At 36.8% G+C, this 26,845-nt stretch overlaps 2 protein-coding genes across 9 annotated transcripts in view; one reads left to right on the forward strand and one right to left on the reverse strand.

Moving 5' to 3' along the window:
- The window catches only part of LOC121376512 (sister chromatid cohesion protein PDS5 homolog B-like), a 53,425-nt gene extending 36,573 nt beyond the window's left edge, over window positions 1-16,852 (reverse strand). For 5 of the 6 annotated variants that reach the window (XM_041504407.1, XM_041504406.1, XM_041504402.1 and 2 more), the window contains exons 1-12: window positions 16,735-16,851; window positions 11,933-12,051; window positions 11,057-11,251; window positions 9,507-9,593; window positions 8,362-8,459; window positions 7,108-7,234; window positions 6,775-6,855; window positions 5,677-5,817; window positions 4,618-4,733; window positions 3,112-3,206; window positions 2,299-2,444; window positions 877-1,028 (exon numbers count right to left, since the gene is read on the reverse strand). In XM_041504407.1, coding sequence (XP_041360341.1) covers window positions 877-1,028; window positions 2,299-2,444; window positions 3,112-3,206; window positions 4,618-4,733; window positions 5,677-5,817; window positions 6,775-6,855; window positions 7,108-7,234; window positions 8,362-8,459; window positions 9,507-9,593; window positions 11,057-11,251; window positions 11,933-12,022 — 1,328 coding nt within the window. In that variant the 5' untranslated portion in view covers window positions 12,023-12,051; window positions 16,735-16,851. Of the gene's footprint in view, window positions 1-876; window positions 1,029-2,298; window positions 2,445-3,111; window positions 3,207-4,617; window positions 4,734-5,676; window positions 5,818-6,774; window positions 6,856-7,107; window positions 7,235-8,361; window positions 8,460-9,506; window positions 9,594-11,056; window positions 11,252-11,932; window positions 12,052-16,734 lie in introns of all 6 variants that reach the window. The other variant, XM_041504404.1, reaches the window with a different exon arrangement.
- A 271-nt stretch (window positions 16,853-17,123) lies between these two features.
- Window positions 17,124-26,845, forward strand: part of LOC121373902 — a 40,185-nt gene continuing 30,463 nt past the window's right edge. For 2 of the 3 annotated variants that reach the window (XM_041500711.1, XM_041500714.1), the window contains exons 1-6: window positions 17,124-17,176; window positions 17,767-18,064; window positions 19,603-21,298; window positions 22,152-22,267; window positions 23,322-23,410; window positions 24,455-24,531. In XM_041500711.1, the coding sequence (XP_041356645.1) occupies window positions 17,881-18,064; window positions 19,603-21,298; window positions 22,152-22,267; window positions 23,322-23,410; window positions 24,455-24,531 (2,162 nt within the window). In that variant the 5' untranslated portion in view covers window positions 17,124-17,176; window positions 17,767-17,880. Of the gene's footprint in view, window positions 17,177-17,617; window positions 18,065-19,602; window positions 21,299-22,151; window positions 22,268-23,321; window positions 23,411-24,454; window positions 24,532-26,845 lie in introns of those variants that run through there. The other variant, XM_041500712.1, reaches the window with a different exon arrangement.

Consider the following 26,845-nt stretch of genomic DNA (forward strand, 5'->3'; position numbering starts at 1 on the left):
ACTGTGCTTGCTCGCTCTCTCTCTCTCTGTCTGTTTCTCTCTCACACAACTATGCTCTCTCTCTCTCTGTCTGTCTCACAACTGTGCTCGCTCTCTCTCTCTGTGTGTCTGTTTCTCTCTCACACAACTGTGCTCGCTCTCTCTCTCTGTCTGTCTGTCTCTCTCACAACTGTGCTCGCTCTCGCTCTGTCTGTCTGTTTCTCTCTCACACAACTGTGATCGCTCTCGCTCTGTCTGTCCGTTTCTCTCTCACACAACTGTGCTTGCTCTCTCTCTCTGTCTGTCTCTCTCTCACAACTGTGCTCGCTCTCGCTCTGTCTGTCTGTTTCTCTCTCACACAACTGTGCTTGCTCTCTCTCTCTGTCTGTCTCTCTCTCTCACAACTGTGCTCGCTCTCGCTCTGTCTGTCTGTTTCTCTCTCACAACTGTGCTCGCTCTCTCTCTCGGTCTGTTTCTCTCTCACACAACTGTGCTCGCTCTCTCTCTCTGTCTCTCTCACAACCGTGCTCGCTCTCGCTCTGTCTGTCCGTTTCTCTCTCACACAACTGTATTCGCTCTGTCTGTTTCTCTCTCACACAACTGTGCTCGCTCGCTCTGTCTGTCTGTTTCTCTCTCACATAACTGTGCTCGCTCTCTCTCTGTGTCTGTTTCTCTCTCACACAACTGTGCTCGCTCGCTCTCTCTGTCTGTCGGTCTCTCTCTCACACAACTGTGCTCACTCGCTCGCTCTGTCTGTTTCTCTCTCACACAACTGTGCTCACTCTCTCTCTCTGTCTGTCTCTCTCTCTGACTTTCTCCCACACCCTGCTCTCCTACTGATCTACCAGCCATCCTAATATATAGGTTTATTTTACAGTTACACATATGACTGTATACCTGTCATCATTGCTGGTTTGGTAATAAGCATAGAAAACTTTCTGCTTAATCCACGACACTTTTTCTACCTCAACTGGGTTCACAGGAGTCTTGGACATGACATTTTTATACATGATACCTAAGCCAAGGAGAGCCTCACGCCGTATGCGAAACTGGAAGGAAAAAAACAGTCAATTAATTATTCAATCAAACACGGAAACAAAAGTTGAGTCTGATAATTTGTTAGCAAGAAGTAATTTTAACATCAGGCATTTTCTACCTGCAGCATGCAAAAAGTTCAGAAATGAAAGTGGGTTACAAAAAAATAAACCTAGAAAATTTAATACAGGTGGGTTTTTTTTAGCAATATTGGCCCCGTGGTTTTGGTTGTACTATGGTCTAAAATGGCAGTCCCTATTTAGAATGGAAGGAAGGAATGTTTTATGGGTTTTTTTTGTACGTTGGACATATGGTTACGGATCAAACTGATAATGAGAGGAAACCTGCAGCCACCACACAAAGTACTACTATTTCTGATAAGCGTCAAGGGATCGCAGCATCCCAGATTAGACAGTACATACTGTGGCCTTTAATGCACCAGCTGTGGAGCACTGGCTGGAACAAAAGAAAGAAATGTTTTATTTAACGACGCGTTCAAAACATTTTATTTACGATTATATGGCGTCAGACATATGGTTAAGGACCACACAGATTTTAAGAGGAAACCCGCTGTCGCCACTACATGGGCTACTCTTTCCGATTAGCAGCAAGGGATCTTTTATTTGCACTTCCCACAGGCAGGATGGCACAAACCATGGCCTTTGTTGAACCAGTTATGGATCACTGGTCAGTGCAAGTGGTTTATACCTACCCATTGAGCCTTGCGGAGCACTCACTCAGGGTTTGGAGTCGGTATCTGGATGGCTGGAACAAGAAATTGCCCAATGGGCCCACTGGTAGGGACACACCTAGACACACGGCACATCAGGCGAGCACTTTACCACTAGACTACCTCCCGCTCTTTTATTAGTAAGGGATGCAAAACATCAGCTGTAACCATATCTTAACTTTTGAACACAGAATATGGAACCTTTTGGACACTGGAATACCATGAAACACTGTACAGACAATTAAAAATCTGGAATAGCAGATAAATCCAGAAAACTTTTATCTCTGAGAGTTTAAGAGCTCATTTCACAAGAAGCCTAAAGGTTTCTGTTCAAAAGCTGACCCAAATACGTGTAGATTACTATATAAACCTATATTTAACAGAGTGCGAACTTAGCAAGATTCTGTGCTTTCACAAACACCACATTTTGGGTTGCAAGTGTAAGATTATCAGATGGAATCCCAAAATATCTATATTAAATAAGGATATGATTCTGGTAGAATCAAAAAACAATCTCCAGAGTCAACTGCTGTTTAAAAAAATACAAGCCATACTTTTTTATCCCTCGTTCTCTCTTTGATGAACGTCATCATATCGTCGTTGACAACAGAAAAGTCTTTCTTAGCCACGTTCAGCACACAATTAACAACCTCCATCCTCACGGTGTCTTCCGGGTCATGCTGGCGCACCTTCATCTGTTCTAAAAAATACAAGTTTAACAGCACAGGTGAATGTCTTGATTTTAGCTCTGTCTTCTAATGTAACAAGAAAATAGTCAATGTTTTTGCTTGATGAATGAGAATGGATGATCAACAGGACATCAATGAATACAAAACTAATAAAGTTCCATAAAATTAAATGGCACAATTATCATAAATTTGCTGTCTCATTTTTTGTTTTAAATAATAAATATCAGAGAAATGAATAACTGTATGTTATTATCTTTACAGCAGAACTTCATTTCCCTGTAAATTATGTCAAATTAATGTGACACCATTGACTGGTAACACAGTGTCATTAACTGCTCAATGGACAGGTAGGTGTATTATTATTATTATTAGTGATGCCATTTATAAAGGTCTACTTAGGATTTTGTCACATTTAAAAAAAAAAAAAAAATTGTAATATCATGAATTTATGGAGTTGGGGGAAATTCATGTACAAGCATTAGGCTAAAAGTAGTATTCCCAGATAAATTAGCATCAAAATAGATGTGAAATAACACCAAATACCCAAAGATCCAATGCAAAATATAAACTATTAATTTCTAATAAAGCTTCATTTAACCTGACTCTGAGATCAAAGACAAGACAAGTGCAAATTGTTTAATAATAAAACAAAGATGAAAATATAGTGAAACAGTATACCTAATATGTCCTTGGTAAGATTTGGATGATTGAGGAAGAAATGTTGTGAAAAGCTGACGCAAGTAATTCTCACTGAAGTGCTGATGTCATTGAATCTGAATAGTAAAAACGAGAATACCACATTAATTACCGTGAAATATGTAATAACATAACAAGGAAAGAAAGAAAGAAATGTTTTATTTAACGACGCACTCAACACATTTTATTTAAGGTTATATGGCGTCAGACATATGGTTAAGGACCACACAGATTTGGCGAGGAAACCCGCTGTCGCCACATAGGCTACTATTTTACGACAGGCAGCAAGGGATCTTTTATTTGTGCTTCCCACAAGCAGGATAGTACAAACCATGGCCTTTGTTGAACCAGTTATGGAACACTGGTCGGTGCAAGTGGTTTACACCTACCCATTGAGCCTTACGGAGCACTCACTCAGGGTTTCACTCGACTGGGATCCGAACCCAGTACCTACCAGCCTGTAGACCGATGGCCTAACCACGACACCACCGAGGCCGGTCAACATAACAAGGTTAAAATATATAGTATATACAACTTGGAAAAACAACAACACATTTCAACGTTTTAACTAGTTACCATGGGCTATATTTATTCAACTTTACAGTCTAGAGTCAAGATTTTAGCAGTCTCTATACTTTAACTCCATATTTGTGGAGGTCAGACTTTATTAAACTGGGAGGGTGGGATATAGCCCAGTTTTAAAGCACTCATCTGATGTGCCGTCGGACTATGATCGATCGCCATCGGTGGGCCATTGGGCTATTCCTGTTTCTAGTCAATGCACTACGTCTGGTATATCAAAGGCCTTTGCATGTACTATTCTGACTGTGGGATGATGCATATAAAATATACCTTGCTACTAATGAAAAAAAATGTAGCGGGTTTCCTCTCTAAAATTATTAGAATTACCAAATGTGTGACATCCAATAGCTTATGATTAATAAATCAATGTGCTCTAGTGGTGTCATTCAACAAAACAAATTTTTTAGTGTTACAAGATCGTAAAACCGCCATAGGCTATGGTGAGTGACGTCATAGCCTACAAGTTTTTTTTTAATGATATCATAGGGCAAAGATAGTTTTGAAAATCTGTAGCCTAGTCTAGACTTTAAGACATGGTAGAACGATAGCTTCATGAATAAAGGTGGAGTCACACAGATTACGAGACTTAAAATAAACAAAGTGTATGGATGTTCCTCTTCAGCTAACATTTGCTACCATTTTGCAATAATTTCAAATGACCAGCATTAGTTATGAACTAATTTACATTTATGGGTTACACAAAACAAAATCAGGTCACCATTTCGTTTTTACATTACACATCATAATCATGAAAATGATGTCCTAAATTTAATACACAAACCAAAAATGGGATATTAAAAACTAAAAAAAGCACGAGCCATTAGTAAATAAAACTATTGTTCTCACAATTTTCAGAGACTCAAGTAATATTTTTTATGATCTGTGAGACACAGGAAAAGAAATTACCTCCCAAGAAAACAATTCCACAAAGGTTTATTTTGCACTGCGAGCATCGAGCCAGGTTCAGAAAACATTTTAGCGAGTAGCTTCGTCACATGCTTCCTCTCACTCTCCTCGTTGCTCTAAAAAGATATCCAATAGAAATCAGTCAAGGCCTGCAAGTCACAAACGATAAATAAATGCCTCACACAAAATAATCAACAAGTTGTAATTTTTAAGAAACACAAGTAGATGTAATACCTCAACACAAGAAGCAGTACCTAACACAAGGTACACTTAGCAACATTGATGACATAACACAGGGCTAGCGCTACCACTCACCAAATTTGCAAATTGCGAATTTCAGGAACAATTGGCGAATTTTATTTTGATTTTGCGAAAACATTTCATGTACTAATTGATATTTTGTTGAAAAATAACGGTGGATTTTGCATATTTAAAAATAATTTGGTGAATGGTTTTGCTTACCCAGAGCTAGCCCTGTAACACTTGAATAATCAATAAATTTATACGATATAAAGAAAGGAATACATTGATTTAAGCAGCACCATGTAAATTCCTTCTCTTTAAAGCACTCAGACAGAAAGAAAACTCCACAAAACTTTGCTAAATCTTTAAAAAATAGGGGAGTTTGGGGGGGGGGGGGGGGTGGGTGCCATTAAGGGTCAATACAGGTCAAAACACTTGATGTGGGGAAAACAAATTGAACAGTCCACTGCCAAAGAAACGTGTCATAGAGAATTAAAAAGCCTGCAGCAATCTCCACTGTATTTCCAACTTCCACGGGCATTTGCAGAGGTTGTTACTTTATATGAGCGTATTAAAAAATATTGTGTTGTAACAGAGTATATTAAAACATTAAACCCCACACTACAATCCCAAAAGACATGTACCTTCAGAAGAAGAATTTAGGCCATCCCATTGGCTGTTGGGCTGTTCGGACCAGTCTACTAACTGTAGGGTATATGCACTAGTTATGAGGACAGGTGATGTTGAAAAGAAATTGTGTTGTAACAGAGTATATTAAAACATTAAACCCCACCCACAATCCCAAAAGACACGGACCTTCAGTTTAAACTCCAGTTGAGGTAGGACAGCTAAGAGGACATTCGGAGACACTTGGTTGAGTTCGTAAATCAGTTCGTACAGATGGTTGGACACCTCGCTCTCGGATGTCTTGCCAAGCATCAGAGTCGTGTTAAAAAACTGAAAACGAGAAAAGAAAGAGACTAAACATATTATTACTGTGTATTACAGACACTTTTTAGATATATACCGGCCTCGGTGGCGTCGTGGCAGGCCATCGGTCTACAGGCTGGTAGGTACTGGGTTCGGATCCCAGTCGAGGCATGGAATTTTTAATCCAGATACCGACTCCAAACCCTGAGTGAGTGCTCCGCAAGGCTCAATGGGTAGGTGTAAACCACTTGCACCGACCAGTGATCCATAACTGGTTCAACAAAGGCCATGGTTTGTGCTATCCTGCCTGTGGGAAGCGCAAATAAAAGATCCCTTGCTGCTTGTCGTAAAAGAGTAGCCTATGTGGCAACAGCGGGTTTCCTCTAAAAAAATCTGTGTGGTCCTTAACCATATGTCTGACGCCATATAACCGTAAATAAAATGTGTTGAGTGCGTCGTTAAATAAAACACTTCTTTCTTTCTTTCTTTTTTAGATATAAACCTAAATCTTGGTGTCATGGATCTAAATAGGCTTGAAATTTAAGAATTCAAAATTTGTGACTCGTTTCTTTTTTTGCATAACCTGTCATGTCCATGTAAAGGATGTCTTCAATTTATTGTGCGGACGAAAAATGGGTGATGCAAAATGAAGATCTGATCGAGTGAAGTTTACAAAACAGACATTGCATTAAGCTCGAGATTATATGATACAAATATCATTACCCTTGTGTTTCCGTATCATCAAAATTAGGTATTAACAATAAAAATAATGTATTATGCTTGTCAGAGGTTCAAATAACACAATTTATTCCCCTACTATATGATACTGACTATACTGAAGCACATTCTGGTAATAATTTCGTTATCTTACACTCATGTATTGCATCAAATTAGAACTTTGCTTGTGATGACTACTTTAATACAAACTAGCAGCACAAGCATCGTCTTTCAAAAAGTTGTTTAGTATTCACTTTATTTACTTACAGCCTGTATGTATGGTTCAATAGCGCTGCTGGTTCTTTTCAACAACTCTTTTGCTAATGCATATGCTTGTTTGTGCTGTGTCTGGAAAAAAAAGAAAAAAAACAACAAATGTAATTCACATTTCACTGCTTAAATTTATTACTGTTCAGCCACTTTTTTAAAGTTTAAATTAACTTTTAAAGTGTATTAGAATGATTTGCATTCCATTTTGTCAAAGTAACAGTTAATTACATTATTGTTCTCAAAAAAAAAAAAAAAAAAAAAAAAAAAAAAAAGAAGATCTTGCTGTGGTCACACTAGGAAGTAGATAGGTTATGTTCAAAATCGACAAACCTTCTGCGGTTCGACCAGGTTGATGAGAACAGCATCAAGCAGATCCTGAGACACTGCGTCGGCCTCCGCGATCAGTGGAGTCATCATATCCAACATGAAGTTCTTCACCTTGCTCGAGTGCTTCTCACTACAAAATAACAAACATGACAGAAACAAAACACAGAGAAAACAAAGGTTTGTAATAACACATGAAACATTTTTCAAAACTATTTTGACATAAAAGTTATTTACCTTTTTTTTTGGTGCAACAAAGACGGATATTCTTCTTTAAAATAAGTTTGACACCGAAGAGTTAATATATATTGCTCATGTTGGGGTGTTGCTTAATATTTATTCATAGTCTGTTTGCCATGGCACAAAACCTTGCAGTTTTATCTTCATCATCTTTGCATCTTAGCCCAGTGGTAAAGCACTCGCTTGATGCGTGGTCGGTTTGGGATCGATTCCCGTCGGTGGGCCCACTGGGCTATTTCTCGTTCCAGCCAGTGCACCACGGCTGGTATATCAAAGGCCGCTATCCTGTCTGCGGGATGGTGCATATAAAAGATCCCTTGCTACTAATGGAAAAATGTAGCAGGTTTCCTCTCAAAGACTATGTAAAAATTACCAAATGTTTGACATCCAATGATTAATAAATCAATGTGCTCTAGTGGTGTCGTTAAACAAAACAAATTTTAACTTTGGAAGGTACTGATTGAGAATCCGATGGGTGCAAACTTGACTCCCTTGAGCATTTTGAAATATTCAGGATGACTGCCAAAATCCAGAACAGGAAACATCTCAAGAGACTTTATCACATCTGGAGAAACTGTTGATGTCTATGACAGTGTTTCATGGGTCAGAGAATCCATTTCAAACCACCCCCAGCTAATGAAGACATTGCAACATATTTAAATCCAAGACGGCCACCACTATAACAATACTGCCAAAACTGAGTTACAAACCGAATTACAACATTGAACACTGTCATCATTATTTATGTTTCTGTTAGTCAAAAGACTTATCTTTCAGACAACATAAATTTTTCCATCATACTTCAGACTAAAGTCATGTCAAAGTCATGGTAGGGGTATTTAATTGTGTTCTCAGTGTATATTTTATACAGTTAGAGAGATGCAATATGCATTTAAAACAAAAAGGTGGAGGACCTAGAATAAGCACAGAAGTATATAAATAAAGGTAATTCAAATCCAATTAAATTATGTCATAAGAACTGAAATCAAATAAACATTTGAAATGACATTCCTGACTTACCTCACAATAGAAAGCATTAGCTTGAACAATGCCACAAATATTTCCTGATTTTCATCCAACTCAAGACAGATGTTGAATGATTTTACCCAGGATAAATTCTGAAACAAAGACAGCATCCATGTCAAAATAGGTCTGCAAATGTTCCATAGTACCGAACACTGGTCCCTTACCCAAAACCAAATATCACTAAAAATAACCAATTTCCATACTGAACATTCCCAATATGGTGCATAATTATATCTATTCGGACAAACTAATTTGACAAAGTAAATAATTCTTACAGAATCCCCCACAACAACCATTAACAGCATCTATGGTAGTGTTCACAGAGGATCCAGTTTTGAGGAGATTCACTGTATCTTTGTTCTACTTCGTGTAATCCTCAAACATTGCTTAAAACAATTTTAACAGATGACTTTATTAAACATGTTCAAAGGATATACATGTACAAAGGATATACATGTACAAAGGATATACATGTAGAAAGGTACTTGTATTCTAAAAATCATTACCCCTGCGCATGCTGTAACCTCACTGTGGTGCAGGGGTGTAATTTTGAGTGTAAACGTCAGTATCTATCTGTGATATTTGTATTTTTGCACAGTTCTTTACACTGTTTTTATTTAAATCTTGAATTCTTATACTGATGTTGATCATCACTTTATTTGTTTGCATTACCATAGTTTAACACCCAATAGCCGATGTATTTTTCGTGCTGGGGTGTCATTAAACATTCATTCATTCTAAAATCATTATAATAAAATAAGCGTGTGATACTCATTTAAGAATGAGAGGTGAAATGATTTTTTAACTGAAAACTCTATGCTATTAAAACTCCTCATCAATGGCAAAATATATACATCTGGTGTACATAATCTGCCAATATTTTCACATTTGAAATATGTTTACATACAGCAAAATAACCTTTCAGTTATATTTTCTGCAAATGTCACTTTAAAAAGAAATTTGCCATAGGCAGGCTCAAAATTGGTATCGGTGGGCTGTTTCACCCATGGCAATTCTTTTAAAAATTGCCGTCGGTGGGCTGTTTCACCCATGGCAATTCTTTTAAAAATTGTAGTGGGAGACAAATTCTTAAGTTTGAGCCCTGTAGCAGTAATTTCAGAAATCCTTTGTAGACCTACCTCTAGCAGGTAGAAGTAACGTTTAAAAGATGGCGCGTCTGGATCTTCTAGTCCTCGTAGCTGTTTGGTCAGGAACATGAAGATTTCCTGCAAATACAAAACAAATCATGTGTAATTTGCACTTACAAGTGTAATTAAGTATAATTACAGTGACTTCTTATAAACTCGACACATTCCATTTACTTTAATTTTTTCCTCCTGAAAATGTAATGGAAAGAGAGTAAAAACAAAACAAGCACAAATATGTATGTAAACAACTACCATAAACACACCTTCAAATTTTCACACTTGACAGCTTTGATAGCTTTTAAATTTCAAGTATAATTTTCCATCTTAATTATTTAGACTATATTATTTTGAAATAATGGTCATCAAGATTATTAATGAAATTGTAAACCATTTTTACAGGCGTGATATAATAGCTATTTTCACTAGTTAATCTACTCTAAATTGCTATATAAATTTTTTCTATTTTCATGAAGATGGAGATCACGTTGAATGCAATTATCTCTTAAAGGGACACACCCTAGTTACATTTATTTGTTAACCATTACGGCGTTGTTTTTCGCTATTAAACCCCATTTTTCACAAATAAAATTGCACTTTACTTACATTTTATTATTTAGAATACACATTTCCATTCACCTGAAGTGCTTTTTGGTAATCCTGATGTTTGTAAAACCACGAAATGCTTTTTTTACATTTTTTCACAAGACGTGTTGTCGAGAAAAAAGCGTTAAGCAAGCGAGGTCCAATCTACTTTTAGAGGAGATATTTCCATTTCAATGTCACAGACGTTGGTATATCACGTGACCGTTATCATTTTGGTTCGGTTTGTTTTCTCGTGCACGGTTCGTGCAATCAACATCCGATTTGTTGTTGTTCATTTGTGAGATTTTTCTTCACAGTCCGTGAACATTTTCAGTAACAATAAAGTTCAGACAAGTAAGTGTCTCAATACAAAACGTTACAAACCCTTAAAACCCAATAATTTTGCTAAGTCTTATGAAATCTGGAGAGGGGATACAACCAGGACAGAACAGTTGGAACATGTCCAGGAGAGGTGAAACGAACGCACCCCAAGTCTGTGAAATTTGTCGTGACGTAGGCATTGTTGTGCTTCGAGCGACATCTACCGGTGACATCAGAATACAAACTTTCAAAATTATTTCAAGCAATTGGGACATGGGGATTCCCATGGTATTTATCGATATAAAACCTGCTTTTTCACTCCATTTGATAAAAACGTGATCTAAGTGTGTTAAGGTTTGTAGATTAACCAAATTATAATTTATTTTCGCTGGATGGAACTAGGGTGTGCGGCTTTAAATATAAGCACTCAACCAACTGAGCTAAATCAAACCCCTTTAAAAACAAAGTCATGATCAAATTTCTAACAAATATGTTTGTCCAGCTCAAACTCTAAATGATGTACATATTAACATTTTTAATTTTTACACAATTTTAATGAAATGTTTTACAGGATGAGGTAGGTGAAAGCTGCATAATTATTTTCAGCTAATGCCAAAGTTACAAATATTTCTCTTTACCTTCAGGTGGTCGGCGTCTTTGTATGGTGCTTCAGGTGCAAATATTCGGAAAACGTCGGCAATGCAGCACGCCACAAGCAGTCGGACATCCTTGTTGGGGTGGTCAGTGTAGAAGTCAGTGGCCAGCATGATGGCCAGGCCCGAGTACTGCTCATTGCCGTCCTGTCCCATGTCTTGGAACGCCCTCGCCAACAACTGGAAAAAGGTCATCACAAAACAGTAATTAATAAACAGGGAATCCATACATGTAATTTCTTACAAAAAAAGAAAAAGAAAAAAAAGAAAAGAACTTTGTATAGAAATAAAATAATGAAATAAAAAAAATAAAATACTGTCTGCTTGTTAATTTTCCCCAGTATGATTCTTGACATGTGGTAACCTCTGGTAAGTTAAAAAACAATAACCTTCTCAATATATGCATTAGCGTTAATATCCAGAATTCAGAAAAAAATATCCTCTTTTTTTTATGTCTATACATGTAATATTTAGCAATCTAGAATCTCTAACCCATTGTAAACAATCAGGAAAGTCGATCACCTTGCTACATGTGAAACAACATCCCAACACAAACAACCATTCTGAGAGCACTGCTACTTAATTTCAAGCAATGCATGTCCCCTACCTGGCTCCAACAAAGTTTGTCTGCTAAATTCAAGGGCCGTATGTGTGAAAAATTAGTAAATCACCATTAGAAAGTCGACTCGGTACATGATAAAGCTATAATAAACAATACTTCTGTTCAATAATATCTTGAGACATTGCCAAAAAAAATGTCTGGAAAACTATATGTGGGACACAGATTGACAGACAGACAGGTAGGAGACTAAAACTATATTTGCTGCTGGATTTTACCAGGCGCAAGAGAAATGACCTCACCTTGAGTCGCTTAACAAGTTCATCTTTGCCGAGTTCTTCATTAACATCTTTGCATCCAGGTGGATAAACAACTTTAATACTCTTGCTCATCTTTAGCCCCACTTGCTAACAAAAGGCATCTGAAATGAGAGAGTGTACATTGAAGCTGACTGCAAAACTTAATTTCTTTATCCATGAACAATACATGTAGATGTTATTTTAGGGTGTATTCTACCAAATCAAATCCCATAGACGACAATAGTAACATATGTGGCTAAAATTCCTACCTGCAACATATCAACCGACATAAACGCCACAGATATAAATACTACCACCCCTCAAACTTAAAATGAATCAGAAAAAATTGGGGGTCAAGCTGCTCGTTTCTGAGATAACGGGTAGCGTCTATGACTACCCTTGTTCCGCACAAAATTCTAGTACTTTTTTTTACAGTAACCCAATACATGCTTCAAGCACAAGGCTACTTGACACATTGATACTAGATGAAATAAAATTGCATATTTTAAATTAAAATTTAAGAAACTTAGTTTTTTGAGTGGTTTACTTACATTTTGCAGTTTAAGAGGCAAATGTAGTATTTTAGAGTTTTGCTATGCCATAACGATAACATGTGCTTTTGTACACAATAACAGAGTGGACATTTTTAACTACAAGCTTTTCTAATGCATCTGCATGGCCAAATATCATATCCAGTGCATCAAGTGATGTTTTTTATGTGCATCTCTATTTAGTTACATTATATGCGGTTTTGTGGAAACAATTGGAGCTGCAATGTCTAAACCATTATTTACCCCTTTTTGTGAAAATAGCCCATATAGCCCAATAGAAGTATTAGCAGCTAGCTAGAAGTTGGTGAAATGCAATCAATTTTACCAATGCACTGAAATGATGTTACAGCTCAAAAAAATAAATATATATATATATATATATATATATATATAAAAAGTATAATTTTTGCCAATACACTTAGGTGCCGTTATAGCCAAATTGGTTCCATTTTGGCTAACAAAAATTGTTTCCGTTTTGATAGTGGTTCCGATTTAGCTTAATTCCCAGGAAACAGGGCTGATTAAAAGTCAATAGTTGCTAAAAAAAAAAAAATGTTTACGTTGAAAGTATGTTGCCAGTGCGTTTTGAATAGATCATTCTACTAAATACTTGCAGAATGTCACTTGAATTTTGTAAATCTATATGAAAGAAATGTGAATAATGTAGTCTTGATCATAATATTTCAATATGTATTGATTTGCCAATCAAGGTTTGGGGTTTGATTTCGTTAATTTGCCATGTGATGTTAATAACTTACATTGTACCAAGTGTCCTTTATAATATTTTTGTCATTAATTAAATACACCACACACACACACACACATTAAAAAATTGCCAAAAAAAAGTATGTTTTCTATAGGTTAGATATTTTCTACAGACTAGTAGAAATTCTTGCGGGCTAGTAAACTTTAATTACTTCTGGTTTGGCGGGCTAGTGAAATATTTTTCCAATTCTGCACCCCTGCAGATATATGAAAATCTGTATTAAAATAATATTAAAACTTTGATCAGTTCACCAAGATGAATGCTAGTGAAATTCAGACAGAGTAACAACATCTCCTCTGGTTCAATTACATGTACACAAAAGATTAGTCAGCTTGTACATCGCACCAACGTTTTGGTACCAGATATTAAGGAGCAAAATAAGGGGCAGGTCTTTCCAAAGTCTCTTTTTAAGGGTGGGGGGTGAAGGTGGGGTCCATTGATTTTGAAATTAGAATGTTTGTACTTAATTTGGGCATATTTATTTTGGACACACCCATTACTGCCTCAGTTTTGGTGCAATCTGTTTGTGCCGGAGTGGTAACGTTTACTCAGTCATATTCATAGACATGCATACATTTTGACAATGTAATTTCTTCACATCTAGAACATCTCCTACTAAATTTGGTGAGAAGCTTCCTTGATCCATGAAAAATTGGTAGGGTGCATTCCATGTTGTTTAAAATTTCAATTTATTTCCCTTGGGCTTTTAATTAGCACTTATGTGTGAAGTAAATTAATTACTCTTAGTCTGCCTTAAGTAGAGATACTCATCATTTTGATACAACAGGTACAAAATGATCAGGTAACACCTCCTATTCTCCTATAGTAATTTTATCGCCCCAATTAGTAGCTGTAATCCCTTGGAAAGTGATAGCTAAAGACTTGCAGAAGTTGATGTTAGATTAATTATTTTAGTTCATTTAATCAAAATACACACACGTTTTTTCAAGTTGGATTTATCACATGAACTGTTTTAATGTACATTTGGTACAAATGCTCCTCCATTACCAGGTAACAGAAATATAGGTTTTTAAATGGTCTCTCACAATGACTAAATTTTTTAAAAACTATCTTATTCATACTTCAAAGCTAAATTACTAATTAGTTGATGATATGGATTACAAAAATCTTTAAAAATTTGCTTCGACATAAAATATATATAGAAAAATCATGTTTTTCAGTAACATAGGGATAAGTAACGGAGGGACACCACAAGTATATTTTAATTAATTACTACTAATTACTTATAATATTTAAAAGTGACAAAAATTTGGTAAATATATAAAGTATATTTTACTACTTGTTGTTTAATATATATGTCTTCAAGAAAAAAATATACTGTCTAAAAAAAAAGGGATATTTTTAACAAAATGTTACCCTTGTTGAAGTCTAAAATGTGATTTTAGGTGTACATCTAAGAATTGTCAACAGTTTTGAAAACTATACATAAATAGCTTTCTGATCATACCACACAAGTCAGGGTTAGATCTTCACCATTTTTTCAGGGTGTTAACATGATTACCTGGCTTTAATTTCAGATAGTTACTTGATGTTTCATGTGGTCCATATTTTGTAATAATGTAGAGTTAAAATAATGTTCTGGTTTGTTATTTTGATCATTTATTACTGGGTAAATCATTAAGCATGTACTGTAATACTATTCATAATTATAATATATCAATTCATACTTAAACACATCAAATCAATATGTGAGTAAACTTTATAAACTTGTACCCACTCAATGTGTTTTTTGTCAAAAATTAATCCAGTAGTAGTCTAAAGGTTAAATGCATTCCAGAGTTGAGTTTCACCTGCTAATTTCATCTAAATAAAAATAAATTCCATACACAAGGCCCTCAACTCTCTGGGTTTTTTCCGCCATTTTGTGTGCGTTAGTGCTTTACTAATGGCATAAAACATTTTTCAATACCGAAATTTCAGTATTTTGCTCGGTACAGTAAATCGTTATTGACAGAATGTCATTACCGAACAGTATATACGGTATACCACCCAGTTTTATTTGTTAAAATGGGTAAAAGTGACATTTCCGTGAAAATTAATATGTACAATATCAGCATTTCTATTGGAAAACCTCACCTAAATTTAACTTCAGTGACGCATGTACTGTTTTACGAAAGCCTGCAACAATTGCCCATCTATACATAATTATTGTTTTGCTGAGAATGGTCAACTTCGCAGTAGTTTCATTCAGACGAGACATTGGTAAATTAAACTACTATTCTATGAAAATGTGTGAGGAATCTGGTTATGTTCCGATTTCAATGTGATTATATTTTGTCGGAAGACTGCATCGACTACAAAATGTGTGACGTATGCCAGTGTTCGAGATTAACGGTATCCCGATATCCCGGAGATACCAGAATTTAATTTTAGATACCAGACTTCAATAACCCAGTATCCCACCGGGATACCATATAAAGTTGTTTTTTGTTTTTTAATCCTGCATTTTTATTTTTCACTGAAACAATGAAAGTCATCATTTACTGGTGAAGTTAAGTAACAATGTCGTCCAAGTTTGTTTTGATGTTATTTATGAATTTCATTTAAACGGGATACTAAATTCTCAGGTGGGATATCAGATTTTAAAATGTTAGTATCCAACTGGGATACTGCCCAAAATTTTAACACTGTAATAAGTCTGTATGCATGCTCAGTTTAGACCGGATGCGGCAACAGTTCAGACCAAAATAATTTGCATCGCGTACTAGCATGAATGTTATATGGGGTCCAGTCAAGTTATGCGCAATACAATTGTTTCCTGAACAATTACATCTCTGTTTCTGCTGTTTGAAATAAGTCAGCAGGGTCAGGAGATCCACAAAATGTTACATTTGTACCAAATAAATTTTAAAATTCCAGGTGGTCCGATGGACTAAGTATTTGCAGCAGCAGCAGATAGTCCTGTTAATTTTCAAGTAGTCTCAGACTACCGTTAAGATCGAACCCTGCAAGCTACTGAATTCACAAATAATGTATTTTCTCAAATGTGGCATTTTGCTTTATCTTGGCCACTACTAATGTTATTAGTTCAAAAAGAATACAGGCCTTAGATACTTTAGGGTTAACTTAGTTTATCAAGACAAACCTTGAGGTTTGTTTTAATGAACTACACTTAACCATCATCATTCTGAAAATAAATACAATTTTACAAATCATCACAAATCACATTTCTTTAATCCAGGCTCAGTTCATAAGATGAAATGATATTCATGTAGTCTTGTAGCTAGAAATATAAATATCACAATCTTAAATCTTTTTAAAAGGAAACAAGGGAAAAGGAACAAAAAGTAAGCGGTTAAGACTAAAGTTAAGTTTATTTTCACGAATTGGCTCGGGGATCTAGCGATAGCAGCCATGATGAATCGAAACTGTCTCAATATGTGGTTTATGCACATCGCACCTGGGATGGTGCTTTGTTGTTGGTATTAGTTCAGCTAGATTGTAAAACAATCCGCCACGATGCTTACCTAATTTGGTAAATGTTATTAACGTTCTTCTTTTGTTATAAAACAAAACAACATAAATAGCACTCAAAGTTAGCAGGAAACGGCGCGAATCAGTGGTTTGCGCATTCCCAAGAAATAAACTACCACGTCTTTGATTGGTTCACGTTATGCACAGGTTATGGACAATGAAATAAAAGAATATTTTTAAATATTCGTGTATCTGCTTTTGCACTTTATTGTCTTTTAAATAGGGTTATTAGTTAATAGTGTTTGTAACAAAACATGTCAACCTAACGTGTTAACAAGTCTGTAATTTTCATAAATATGCCAAAAGACATCGCAATGTTAACTTTTTCGTAGCCAATGAAAAGAACGTTTATGGAGTAGACATATGCGCATAACTATGCGCAGTTTTTGTAAAAGTGTTGAGGAAGTGATTGTCAAGTTTAACATGTGACGTGATGTAAGACTTACATTGGTTTGATATATAAATCGTGTAGTCCAATTTCTACATATCTGTTTCTATTAAACCGGTTTTTTATTGGGACTCTTTGTAATGTTCGATTGCCAAATTTTGTATTTTTTTAATTTACGTATAAATGAATCATAGTGACACTTTGTACCCAAGTCATATCGTACCATACATGTAACATTTCGTACCATGCTGCCAGGTCAATTCGTACCTTGGGCTTTGTCATTTCGTACCATTGCAAAAAGTCATTTCATACCCAAGTTATTTCGTACCCTAGTCATTTCGTAACATTGTGAAAAGTCATTTCGTACCCTAGTCATTTCGTTGATTTATTAATCATCGGCTATTGGACTGACTGAAAGGTAGACCTATTTTAAATGTACAAATGTTAAATACTGGGCTGATAATCTACACCAGGTGAATACATTGTTGTGGAGCTTTACCGACGGCAGTAATGTTTATCTCCAAACCTTATATTTCATCGGCGACAATTGCCGTCATGCAGTGTCGTCATTTAAATTCGAGCCCTGTATTCATACTGTATACATGTATGCATATACATGTTATCTTTTTCTTTGCAGATTTTTCCAAAAGTGAGGTGGAGGAAGTTACAATATTTAAAACATGATAAAGAGAAAAGCAAAATGTATTCCTGTATTCAATATTTTTAACAAACTCAAATATTGACAAGCGCCATGCCTCGTCCACCAAGAAACCGGAATTATAGTCCAATGGAACAGCCATTACAGGTGGCAGCTGCTTCAGCTGTCAGTAAAGCTCAACACAGAGACCAGCTTTTCCAACACATGCAAGATATTTTTAAGGATCAGATTGAGGCAGATGTCATCCACATGGTGCTGGCTGAATGTAAATGGGAAGGTGATTGTTACTTCAAAAATTAAAGTCTGCATGCAGTTCAGTGGAAATAAAATCAAAACTGTTGTTGAATTTTTTTGAAGGAAAGGAAAATATTTGTTTAAAGGGACATTCCTGAGTTTACTGCATTGTAAGACTTTCCGACTAATAAAATATTTTTACGATTAAACTTACATATTAAATATATTTTCTTGTTTAGAATATCAATGTCTGTATATTCAATGTGTTTCTGGTCGTCTTAATATTTGTAAGAAATCCAAACTAGATTTTGTTTTCAAATAATTTTGTACGTACGAAAAAACTATATTTTATGAAATAAAATAAAATTTAACTTAGTACAAATATTAGAATGATCAGAAACATGTTTAATATACAGCCACAAATATTTTATGCAGAAAAATATATTTGATATGTAATTACACTAGTTAAAAAGTCTCTGTTGGTCGATAACATCTTAAAAATTGCAGCAACTCAGGAACGTCCCTTTAATGACACTACAGCATGTTTTAAAATTTCATTTTTATTCCGGCTTTATTTTCTTTCAAGGCATCTTTTTTATTCCAGTTTTAGTATAATAATCAGCCGCGTGCGCATGGGGGGTTTGGGGGTCGAACCCCCCTGCTCGAGGCAATTTTTTTTTTCATATCCCGATTTTTAATGTAATTTCTTTCCAAAAAAATGTGGTCAGAAAGCAGCTCGGCTAGCCAGCAGAAAACACCTCAGAATAGCCCTAGAAGGGGTAAATTTTTCAAAATTTTTGGGGGGAGGGCCCACCACGGGCTTCATGCCTGCGGCGCTCGCGGTGTCGGGCTTCGCCAGACACCTCGACCCCCCCCTGCAAAATTTCCTGCGCACGCCCCTGATAATAATAATATATACATGCAAGAAATATTATTGAAAAAAAAAGAACGGATATATTTCGATCACCACAAATAAAAAAAATAAAAATTTAACTACGAAGTTGGATAATGCATACAAGTGAAGTAGAATTTTATATTCAAATAGAAAGTCAGTGCTAGCTTTGGGTCAGCAGAACATTACACCAAATTGTCCATTAAACGTTATTTTTTAACAAAATATCAATTATTACACAAAATTGTCCATTAAACAGTTATTTTTTAACAAAATATCAATTATTACACAAAATTATTTCACCAAATTAAAATAAAACTTGCGCAATTGTTTTAAAAATTGACAGTTGGTAAATTTGGTGAGTGCCGGAGCTGCATGTTAAAGAGGAATACAGTGTGAAATTCATGGTTTTTATAACATGGTCAACAGCACATGACATTCGGCAACAATAGTGGTTGGTGGAAGTTTAAATTGCCAGTTGAACCCGATCAGCATTGACTGCCATTGGCAGAACTCCGATGGGTGTTCTGTGGCTGTGATTTAATGTGGATTTTGTTTTTTAAACTTCACTGGCAGTTTCTGTGCAGTACCACCACCTAGGTGTTACTTGGTGCATACTACTATTACTATGTACAATTACATGTTAATTTTTATACAGTTACTAGAACTTATATGCTATTTCTTTTTAGAGGGACAAAGTATGGATATGCTTCTCTCATTATGCCATGACTGTGCTCCTCAAGGAAGGGAGACAACTCGACCCGATTTAGCCCTGATCGCTTGTAGTCTCATAGATGAAAACAAGGATTCTCCAGTACTCGGTGATCTGGAGATTGCGGGAGCTGGTTTGAGTGCAAGCGTCCATGAATCCATGAATATAACTGCTAATAAACAAGATCTTAAAATAGAAATGACTAAGAGTCGAAGCTATGCAAATATTTCTCCAGATAATAATAAAATAAACACAGACTCTCCCACTGATGATATAAGCTTGGATTTTATAAATCCATATCTTAATGCGGACGTCAAAGACATCACATTGCAGTCTTACATGTCAGTGTATTTAAATGCAGACAGTGTCTGTCCTAGTGTGCCTTTTTCCTCGCCAGACATGTCTGTTTCAAAGGATGAAGATAATACAAGCTGTGTTTCCGAGCCATTGTTGACGGACAGTATTTGTGTTAATGATAACAGCACTGATTGTACTGCAGACACAGATAGTAGAAATGTGTTTGTACACACAGCTGTTGATGTCATTGACCGAGAACTGATCACAGGTGGTGGGAATTGCAGCAGGTGTGTCTCCGATAAAACCAGTACAGACATGTTTTCTCTCGATTGCCACTGCAGGGGTGATACTGTGTCTGGGCTGGATAAAGCTGCAGTGCACTGTGCTGAAACAAACAGTTGTAATTCTCGTTCAGAAAACTCAAAAGGAAATATAACTTTTTCTGCTTGTGGGGAAAAACAAGAAATTTGTTCATCTACTTTTATGTATACATCAGTGAGTGAAACTTCGGAATCCTTGGTGGGGAAGTGCACAAAACCGGATGTTGGTTCGTCAGTATTCATAGCAGATCCAAGGACAGATTCACATTTATGTTCTTTGGAAACCAAAGTCATGGAAAAAAATACATGTGCCTGTAGTGCCCACATAAACTCTGATCACATTAACTGTGATGAAGATAGTAAACTTTGTGAAAGTGGGGAACAGTCATGTTTATCTAGCATGAAAGAAACCATTTCTGGAAGTCCTGCAGATGTCGGTAGTGTCCGTGATAACCCTGAATGCGAACAGTGTTCCGAAAAAGGCAGCAATATTTCTCTCGCTCATCTCTCACCAAAGGCACCTGAATTTATTCCACGTTTTGCCAAACCATCATCACAGACGTATTGTCCTTCAGAAGGCAGCCCCATGTTTCTAACCCCAAAAGGACCACAGCATCGCCCTTGGAGAATGGTCACACCAACGTATCCTTCACAACAGTCTGGCTTTTCACACTCCGGGTACAGGCTGCCCTTACGACAGTTCATGCTCAGACCGATTCCAGTTAATGGTTTTTCATCACAGTCAGGTGCTGAACTTGGTGGTCTATCGAGGGGTGCTTTCATTTCTTCTGGGACCAGTTCTGGTGCGTATGCCACTACATGTTCATGTACCACCACTATCACTACTACCAGTCAGGCTCTCTACTCTCATGCCGCTATGAATAATGGCAGTGAGCCAGTTCTGACATCTCGGGTAGTCGAGTCGAAGGAATCGTTGGCTACTTTCTACACGCCTGATGAGATAGCCTGGGTAAAAAGGAAGTACCTTGACCGTGGTCAGTTGTTGATGATCATATTAAGAGGTCTGCCTGGCAGTGGAAAGTCCACTCTGGCCAGGTAACTGTCTTATTTACTTTTAATTTAGATTACAACTGTGCAATATGTTGTCAGTATTTTTGCAAAAATTAATAACAATAACATAAATTATTTGGGAGAAATACAATTACTATACCTATAGGTTTTCTTGAGCAGACTGACAAAATATGAACATTTGTTTGGATATAAATTTCCTGTAGAAATGTTTTTAAAAACACAAACAAATGCTACTACAGCAGACCACACCATTTAAAGGGAGCTGTGACTTGCTTCCTATCACTCGTCAGAGACTAGTTCAAGGAGAGTAATTTTTAGCTTCCCTTAACCGTTCTCAGTAGTGTCATGGTTAAGCCATCTGACATACGGCTTGTAGGTACAGGCTTCCACCTAGAGCGAGTTTTAATGACCGCCACACCCTCTTCTCTCTCACTAACAACTAACACTATCCTTGACAGACAGCCCAGATAGCTGAGGTGTGTGTGTCCAAGACAGCCTGCTTCAACCGTAATTGGATATAAGCATGAAAATAAGTTAAAGAAAGCTTCCCTTAGCATGTGAATTTTTATCTTATAATCAAATCTTAAATGGCTCCCCAGTATCTAAGTTACGGGAGCAATTAATGACTCCCCTCAAATTTTTGTTTCACATTGAGGTTTGCAGTTCATTGTGCATATAATATATACAATGTTAATGTATTATGGTGCATTTTTGTGTAAAATTGCTATAATAGGGGTTTTGTTTAAGTTAGGATTATCTTCCCCTGATAGTATACATTTTATTAACTGTTGATAACAGGAGTATAATTAACATGTATAATTTAAAGCCAAAACACTTACAAATTATCAATAATAAGCTGGTTGCTTTGTTTTGCTAGGGAACTGAAATTTGATGGTGCTGTGCTCAATACTGATGAATACTTCATGAAGCATGGAGTTTATAAATATGACATTAACATGCTGTCTGATGCTCACGACTGGAACAAAACAAGAGGTTGGTATTCATGCACTTAAATAATGTAATGTTTAAAGTTTGTTAAGTGTATTTGTGCATACAGGAGTGAAGATGACAAGAAATTCAAGCTTGTCAAAAAGCTGACAAGTGGCAATTTTCATCCGCTATTGTTTACAATGGGTCTTAAGATGGCCTCCTGCAACATAAATTGATGATTTGTTTTTAATTGTACAGATCTGTTAGATTTAGTTTATTGAAAGCCAAATAAAATACATCAACTTGAGACTTCTTCCATAAATGTGTGAAAAAAACAAAACAACAACTTTATATTGAATTTATTACCAAATATATTGGCTAATACAATATGTGTGCTGAATGCAACCACAGTCAATAGGGGGTATGGGGGCATATCCCAGAAAGAAAATGGGTTAGGTTTAGGGTTAAGAAAATCATACAGTAATGATAAGAGTCATTAATTTTGTCAAAAGGTCAACATTAAAAAAAACATAGCTAAAAACCTACATGTATTTTACCCTTTGGCAGAAACCCTGACATTCGGTTAGAATTCCATAGCCATAAGAAGGCTTTGAATTATAAGGACAATGTACCTATTGTCATGTTCACCCTGTAAATGGCTAATCGTATTAACTATTTAATATAATTTTTCTTTATGTACTCATGAAAACAAACCCAAACCACTGTTTAATTTCCATCAATGTTATCATGTAAACTGGAGGAACAGTTACAGTTAACATTTTCCCACACAATCACATAGTAAGAGTCAGTCTGATCAATTTTCGATTGTAATCGTTCATTGGAACACCACTAGTACACACTAGTACACACTAGTACACACTAGTACACACTGTATGGTGTACTGGATGGGCCAGAGGTAACTAAGCAAATTTATACATGTCTGCAGTATTATCCACTGCTATGATTATAATGGGTACATTTTGTCACATTTGATTTGTTCTGGCATCAGTGTTGCCAATATTATTGGGACGTTATGGCATCACTTTTGAAAAAATACTAGTAGTAGTACATTTACTATACCTTATTGGATTTTTTTCTTTCTTGTTTATTTTCCTAGCAATAAAAGCTATGCAAAAGAAGATCAACCCCTTGATAATTGACAACACAAATCTGCAGATGTGGGAAATGATACCATATGTTAAACTGGTAAGAATCGGGCTCAGCTCATCAAAGTGTCCAGGGCCTGTGCTTATAAAACTTTTTAGAGTCCAGACTCAATCTCTAATGACGTCACATACAATTTATATAGCGATGTCATGACATTAGTGTCTCAGACTCTCTTTAGAGTCTTGAGTCTTAGACACCAAAAGTTTTATAAGCACCTGGCCAGGTGTTCTTTATCTTTGAAAGGGGTCTGCTTAAGAAAAGTAAAACATCTATAGATATTTTCAGAGTGCAGTGAAGTGTTTAATTGTAAGTATGAAAAGAAGACAGTACTAATCAACACTGAACATCTAATGATTGTTTCTCAAAATGTGTTTTAAGACTAGACATGTATTGCTTTAGCAGTACTCTGAATGCTTGTTAATCATCGGCTATTGGATGTCAAACATTTGGTAATTAGAGAAAAAAACTCACATTAGTACTAATAGTAGCAAGGGATCTTTTATATATGCACCATCCCACAGACAGATAGCACATACCCTGACCTTTAAAATACAAGTCATGGTGCTGGTCTATTGAAAAGATGCCTTGCTACTATTTGGAAGACATGACAGTCCTAGGTTTCATGTGTAAGTGTCGTAATTACCCAACCATTTATCCAGGCATTCTGCAGTACCGAGCACAGACTCCTTCCCAAAAGCAAGTGACATTGAAAATTCCCAATCTGGTGTATACATTTCTTAAATTTTGTTTTGGTCTGTTCTAATGTATTAATGCATTAATTTCACAATGGTGCATTGCATCATTAAATAGCATTAAAAAACAAAACAAAAAACTATGATTAAATTGTGCTAATTTCCTCAATCCCATCACACATGGGACCTTGTCGAAAAAACCTGGGATAAATCCCTGTTAACATTACTGATACCTATTATTTAACAGCCACAGTATAATAGTGTGTGCATGGTTGGTTTTTTTGTGGGGGTTGTTTTTTGTGGGGGGGGTTTTCATTGTAAATTTTAACTAAAACAGATACAAATTATATATGCATGTTATGCATCTAATTTAAATATTTTGATATTTTAGGCTCTGGCATACAAGTATATGATAGAAATTGTTGAACCTAGCACTCCATGGAAGGAAAGACCTGCAGAACTAGCCAAGTGAGAACTTGAGAATCCCAGAGTGTACTTTACATGGGTTATTTCACTTACTGTTACGTAAATATGTGTGTGTGTGTGTGTGTGTGTGCATGCATGTGTCTGTATTTCTGTTTGTGTTTGTCTGTGGGTGTGTGTGTTAGGGTGTGTGTGTCTGTGTGGTGTGGTGTGCGTATGTATGAGTGTTTGTGCATGATTGTGATATGCCAAAGAGAAAAGGTGTGCAATTTTGATCCACGTGGTCCACGGCATCCTCCTCTTCAGTGTCACCAAGTTAGACTACCAGCAGCAAGTATTTGGGGGTTGGATAGGGTAGGCTGGTATTCTTTTGTCCAGCTTCCCCAGGGTGCAGTGCAATTGTGTTCTCGGAACCGGTATTCTTTTGTCCGTCTCCTTATTAGAGTACGTGCTGGGCCATTAAATGGGGGCGGGTGCATTGTTATCATTAGTCAATGCACCCTATGTACTGATGCAGTGTGCGTGCTGTCTGTCTGTGAATCCTAATTTCATGTTATGGTTGTACCTATTGTCCTAAGTCCCTATTCTAGTGAACTCTAGTGATGGAGATTTGCCGAGATGACGATAGCCTTATTTAACACGTTGAGAAATGCTGTGAATCATGGTATGAAGAAGGCCATAGGACGCAATCTGGTGGGCATGTCAACTCGGTACCCAGACAACTTTTGGAAGACAAGAGTCCACTTCAAGGTCCGTGGAATACGGAAGTACTTCTTCCGCATTCACAATACTATCAGGCCACGGTAGTATCAAACCGGCCCTTTTAAGGGCCACTAAGTCACTAGAGAGTGTGATATACCAATTGCCAATCACGAATCCAATAAAACATTTATGTCTATAGTTACCTAATTTTAACATTTTATACTAACGTGCCTTCAAACCTCGCCGTTGGACTCCCGGTGTGGAGTGTGCGTGGTCCTGGTTGAGTGCTTATGGTCGCTTATCCATCCGGGAGGCGTACAGGCAAGGGGTGTTGGCTAGGTATATATTGTTAATCATTGCACCGTTCTCTCGCCGGGTGTGGAGTGCGTGGTCAGGTCGAGTGCATATGGTTGCTTCTCCATCCGGGGAGTCACAGGTGCAACAAGGTTAACATTGATTTTAGTTTATTTGATGGTATCGCTTATCCATGCTGTTGCCTTTTACTGTCTAGCCGTTGATCCTTCGGATTGGAGTGCATAGTCGGTCGAGTGCTTATGGTCGCTTTTTCTTCCAAAGGACGTACAGGCGGGCGGTGTGTGGGCGCTAGTTATTTCTAAATATTTGTCCCTGGGAGTCCGGAGCCCAATAGTATGTTACGTGTCCCCCATATCACCTGCGATCAACCGGGTTGGAGGCTGCGTCGGTTGAACGCTGGTGGGGCGAGTTGTACGTGACATTTTAGAGTTTAGGTTTGGTGGACTGGACGAATTGATAGACTGCTTTAAAGATTTTCTGTTTATGGTGTTTATCTGGGTTAAGTATTAAGTTAGGGATGATTATAGGTTTATGGTTGGCTTCGGTTAATGATTCTAACATTAGTTGGCTGTGGCTGTGGTGTAGTGTGCAGTCCAGGAGATAGTGTTTCGTATCTTCTGGGGTGCCACATGCACAGTCTGTATTTTTGTTTTTGGTTATGAAAGAACAGCTGTTTAGTTGCATTGATTTGCCTATACGAAGTTTTGTGATAGTTTTATCCACTTGAGAGTTTGTATGTTTAGGTCTTATAGAGTTTACTTTAGGCTTGATATTATAGTGCCATGTATTAGGTGTCTGATCCCAGCTTTCTTGCCATTTATTAATGTAATGTTTTCTTGCTTGTGACGTGAGTTCTGTGATTCCTAGTGGTAGTGTTCTGATTTTGCTAGTGATTGATAGCTCGGTTTTGGCTCCGTAGTGAGCTACTTCATTGCCAATTATCCCTACGTGAGCTGGGACCCATTCAAAGACTACTGTTAGGTTAAGTTGGTTTAGTTCGTGGAGTATACGGTGGATAGCTGCCATGATGTCGGGTCTAGTAGATTTATTTGTTTGCAGTGATTGGACAGAGCTGAGGCTATCTGAAAAAATAACGCTTTTTGAGTAGTTTTGGGTTTTAATCCAAATAAGAGCTTCATGTATGGCTGTCAGTTCTGCTGTATATACTGATAAATTATCTGACAGCCTAGAATATTTAACTAGTTTAAAATGTTGGTAAGGTTCGGTGGAGCGGTTAGGTTGGAATGGGGTCATCGGTCTACAGGCTAGTAGGTACTGGGTTCGGATCCCAGTCGAGGCATGGGATTTTTAATCCAGATACCGACTCCAAACCCTGAGTGAG

Source organism: Gigantopelta aegis, chromosome 6 (genome assembly GCF_016097555.1).
Source record: "Gigantopelta aegis isolate Gae_Host chromosome 6, Gae_host_genome, whole genome shotgun sequence".
Lineage (NCBI taxonomy): Eukaryota > Metazoa > Mollusca > Gastropoda > Neomphalida > Peltospiridae > Gigantopelta > Gigantopelta aegis.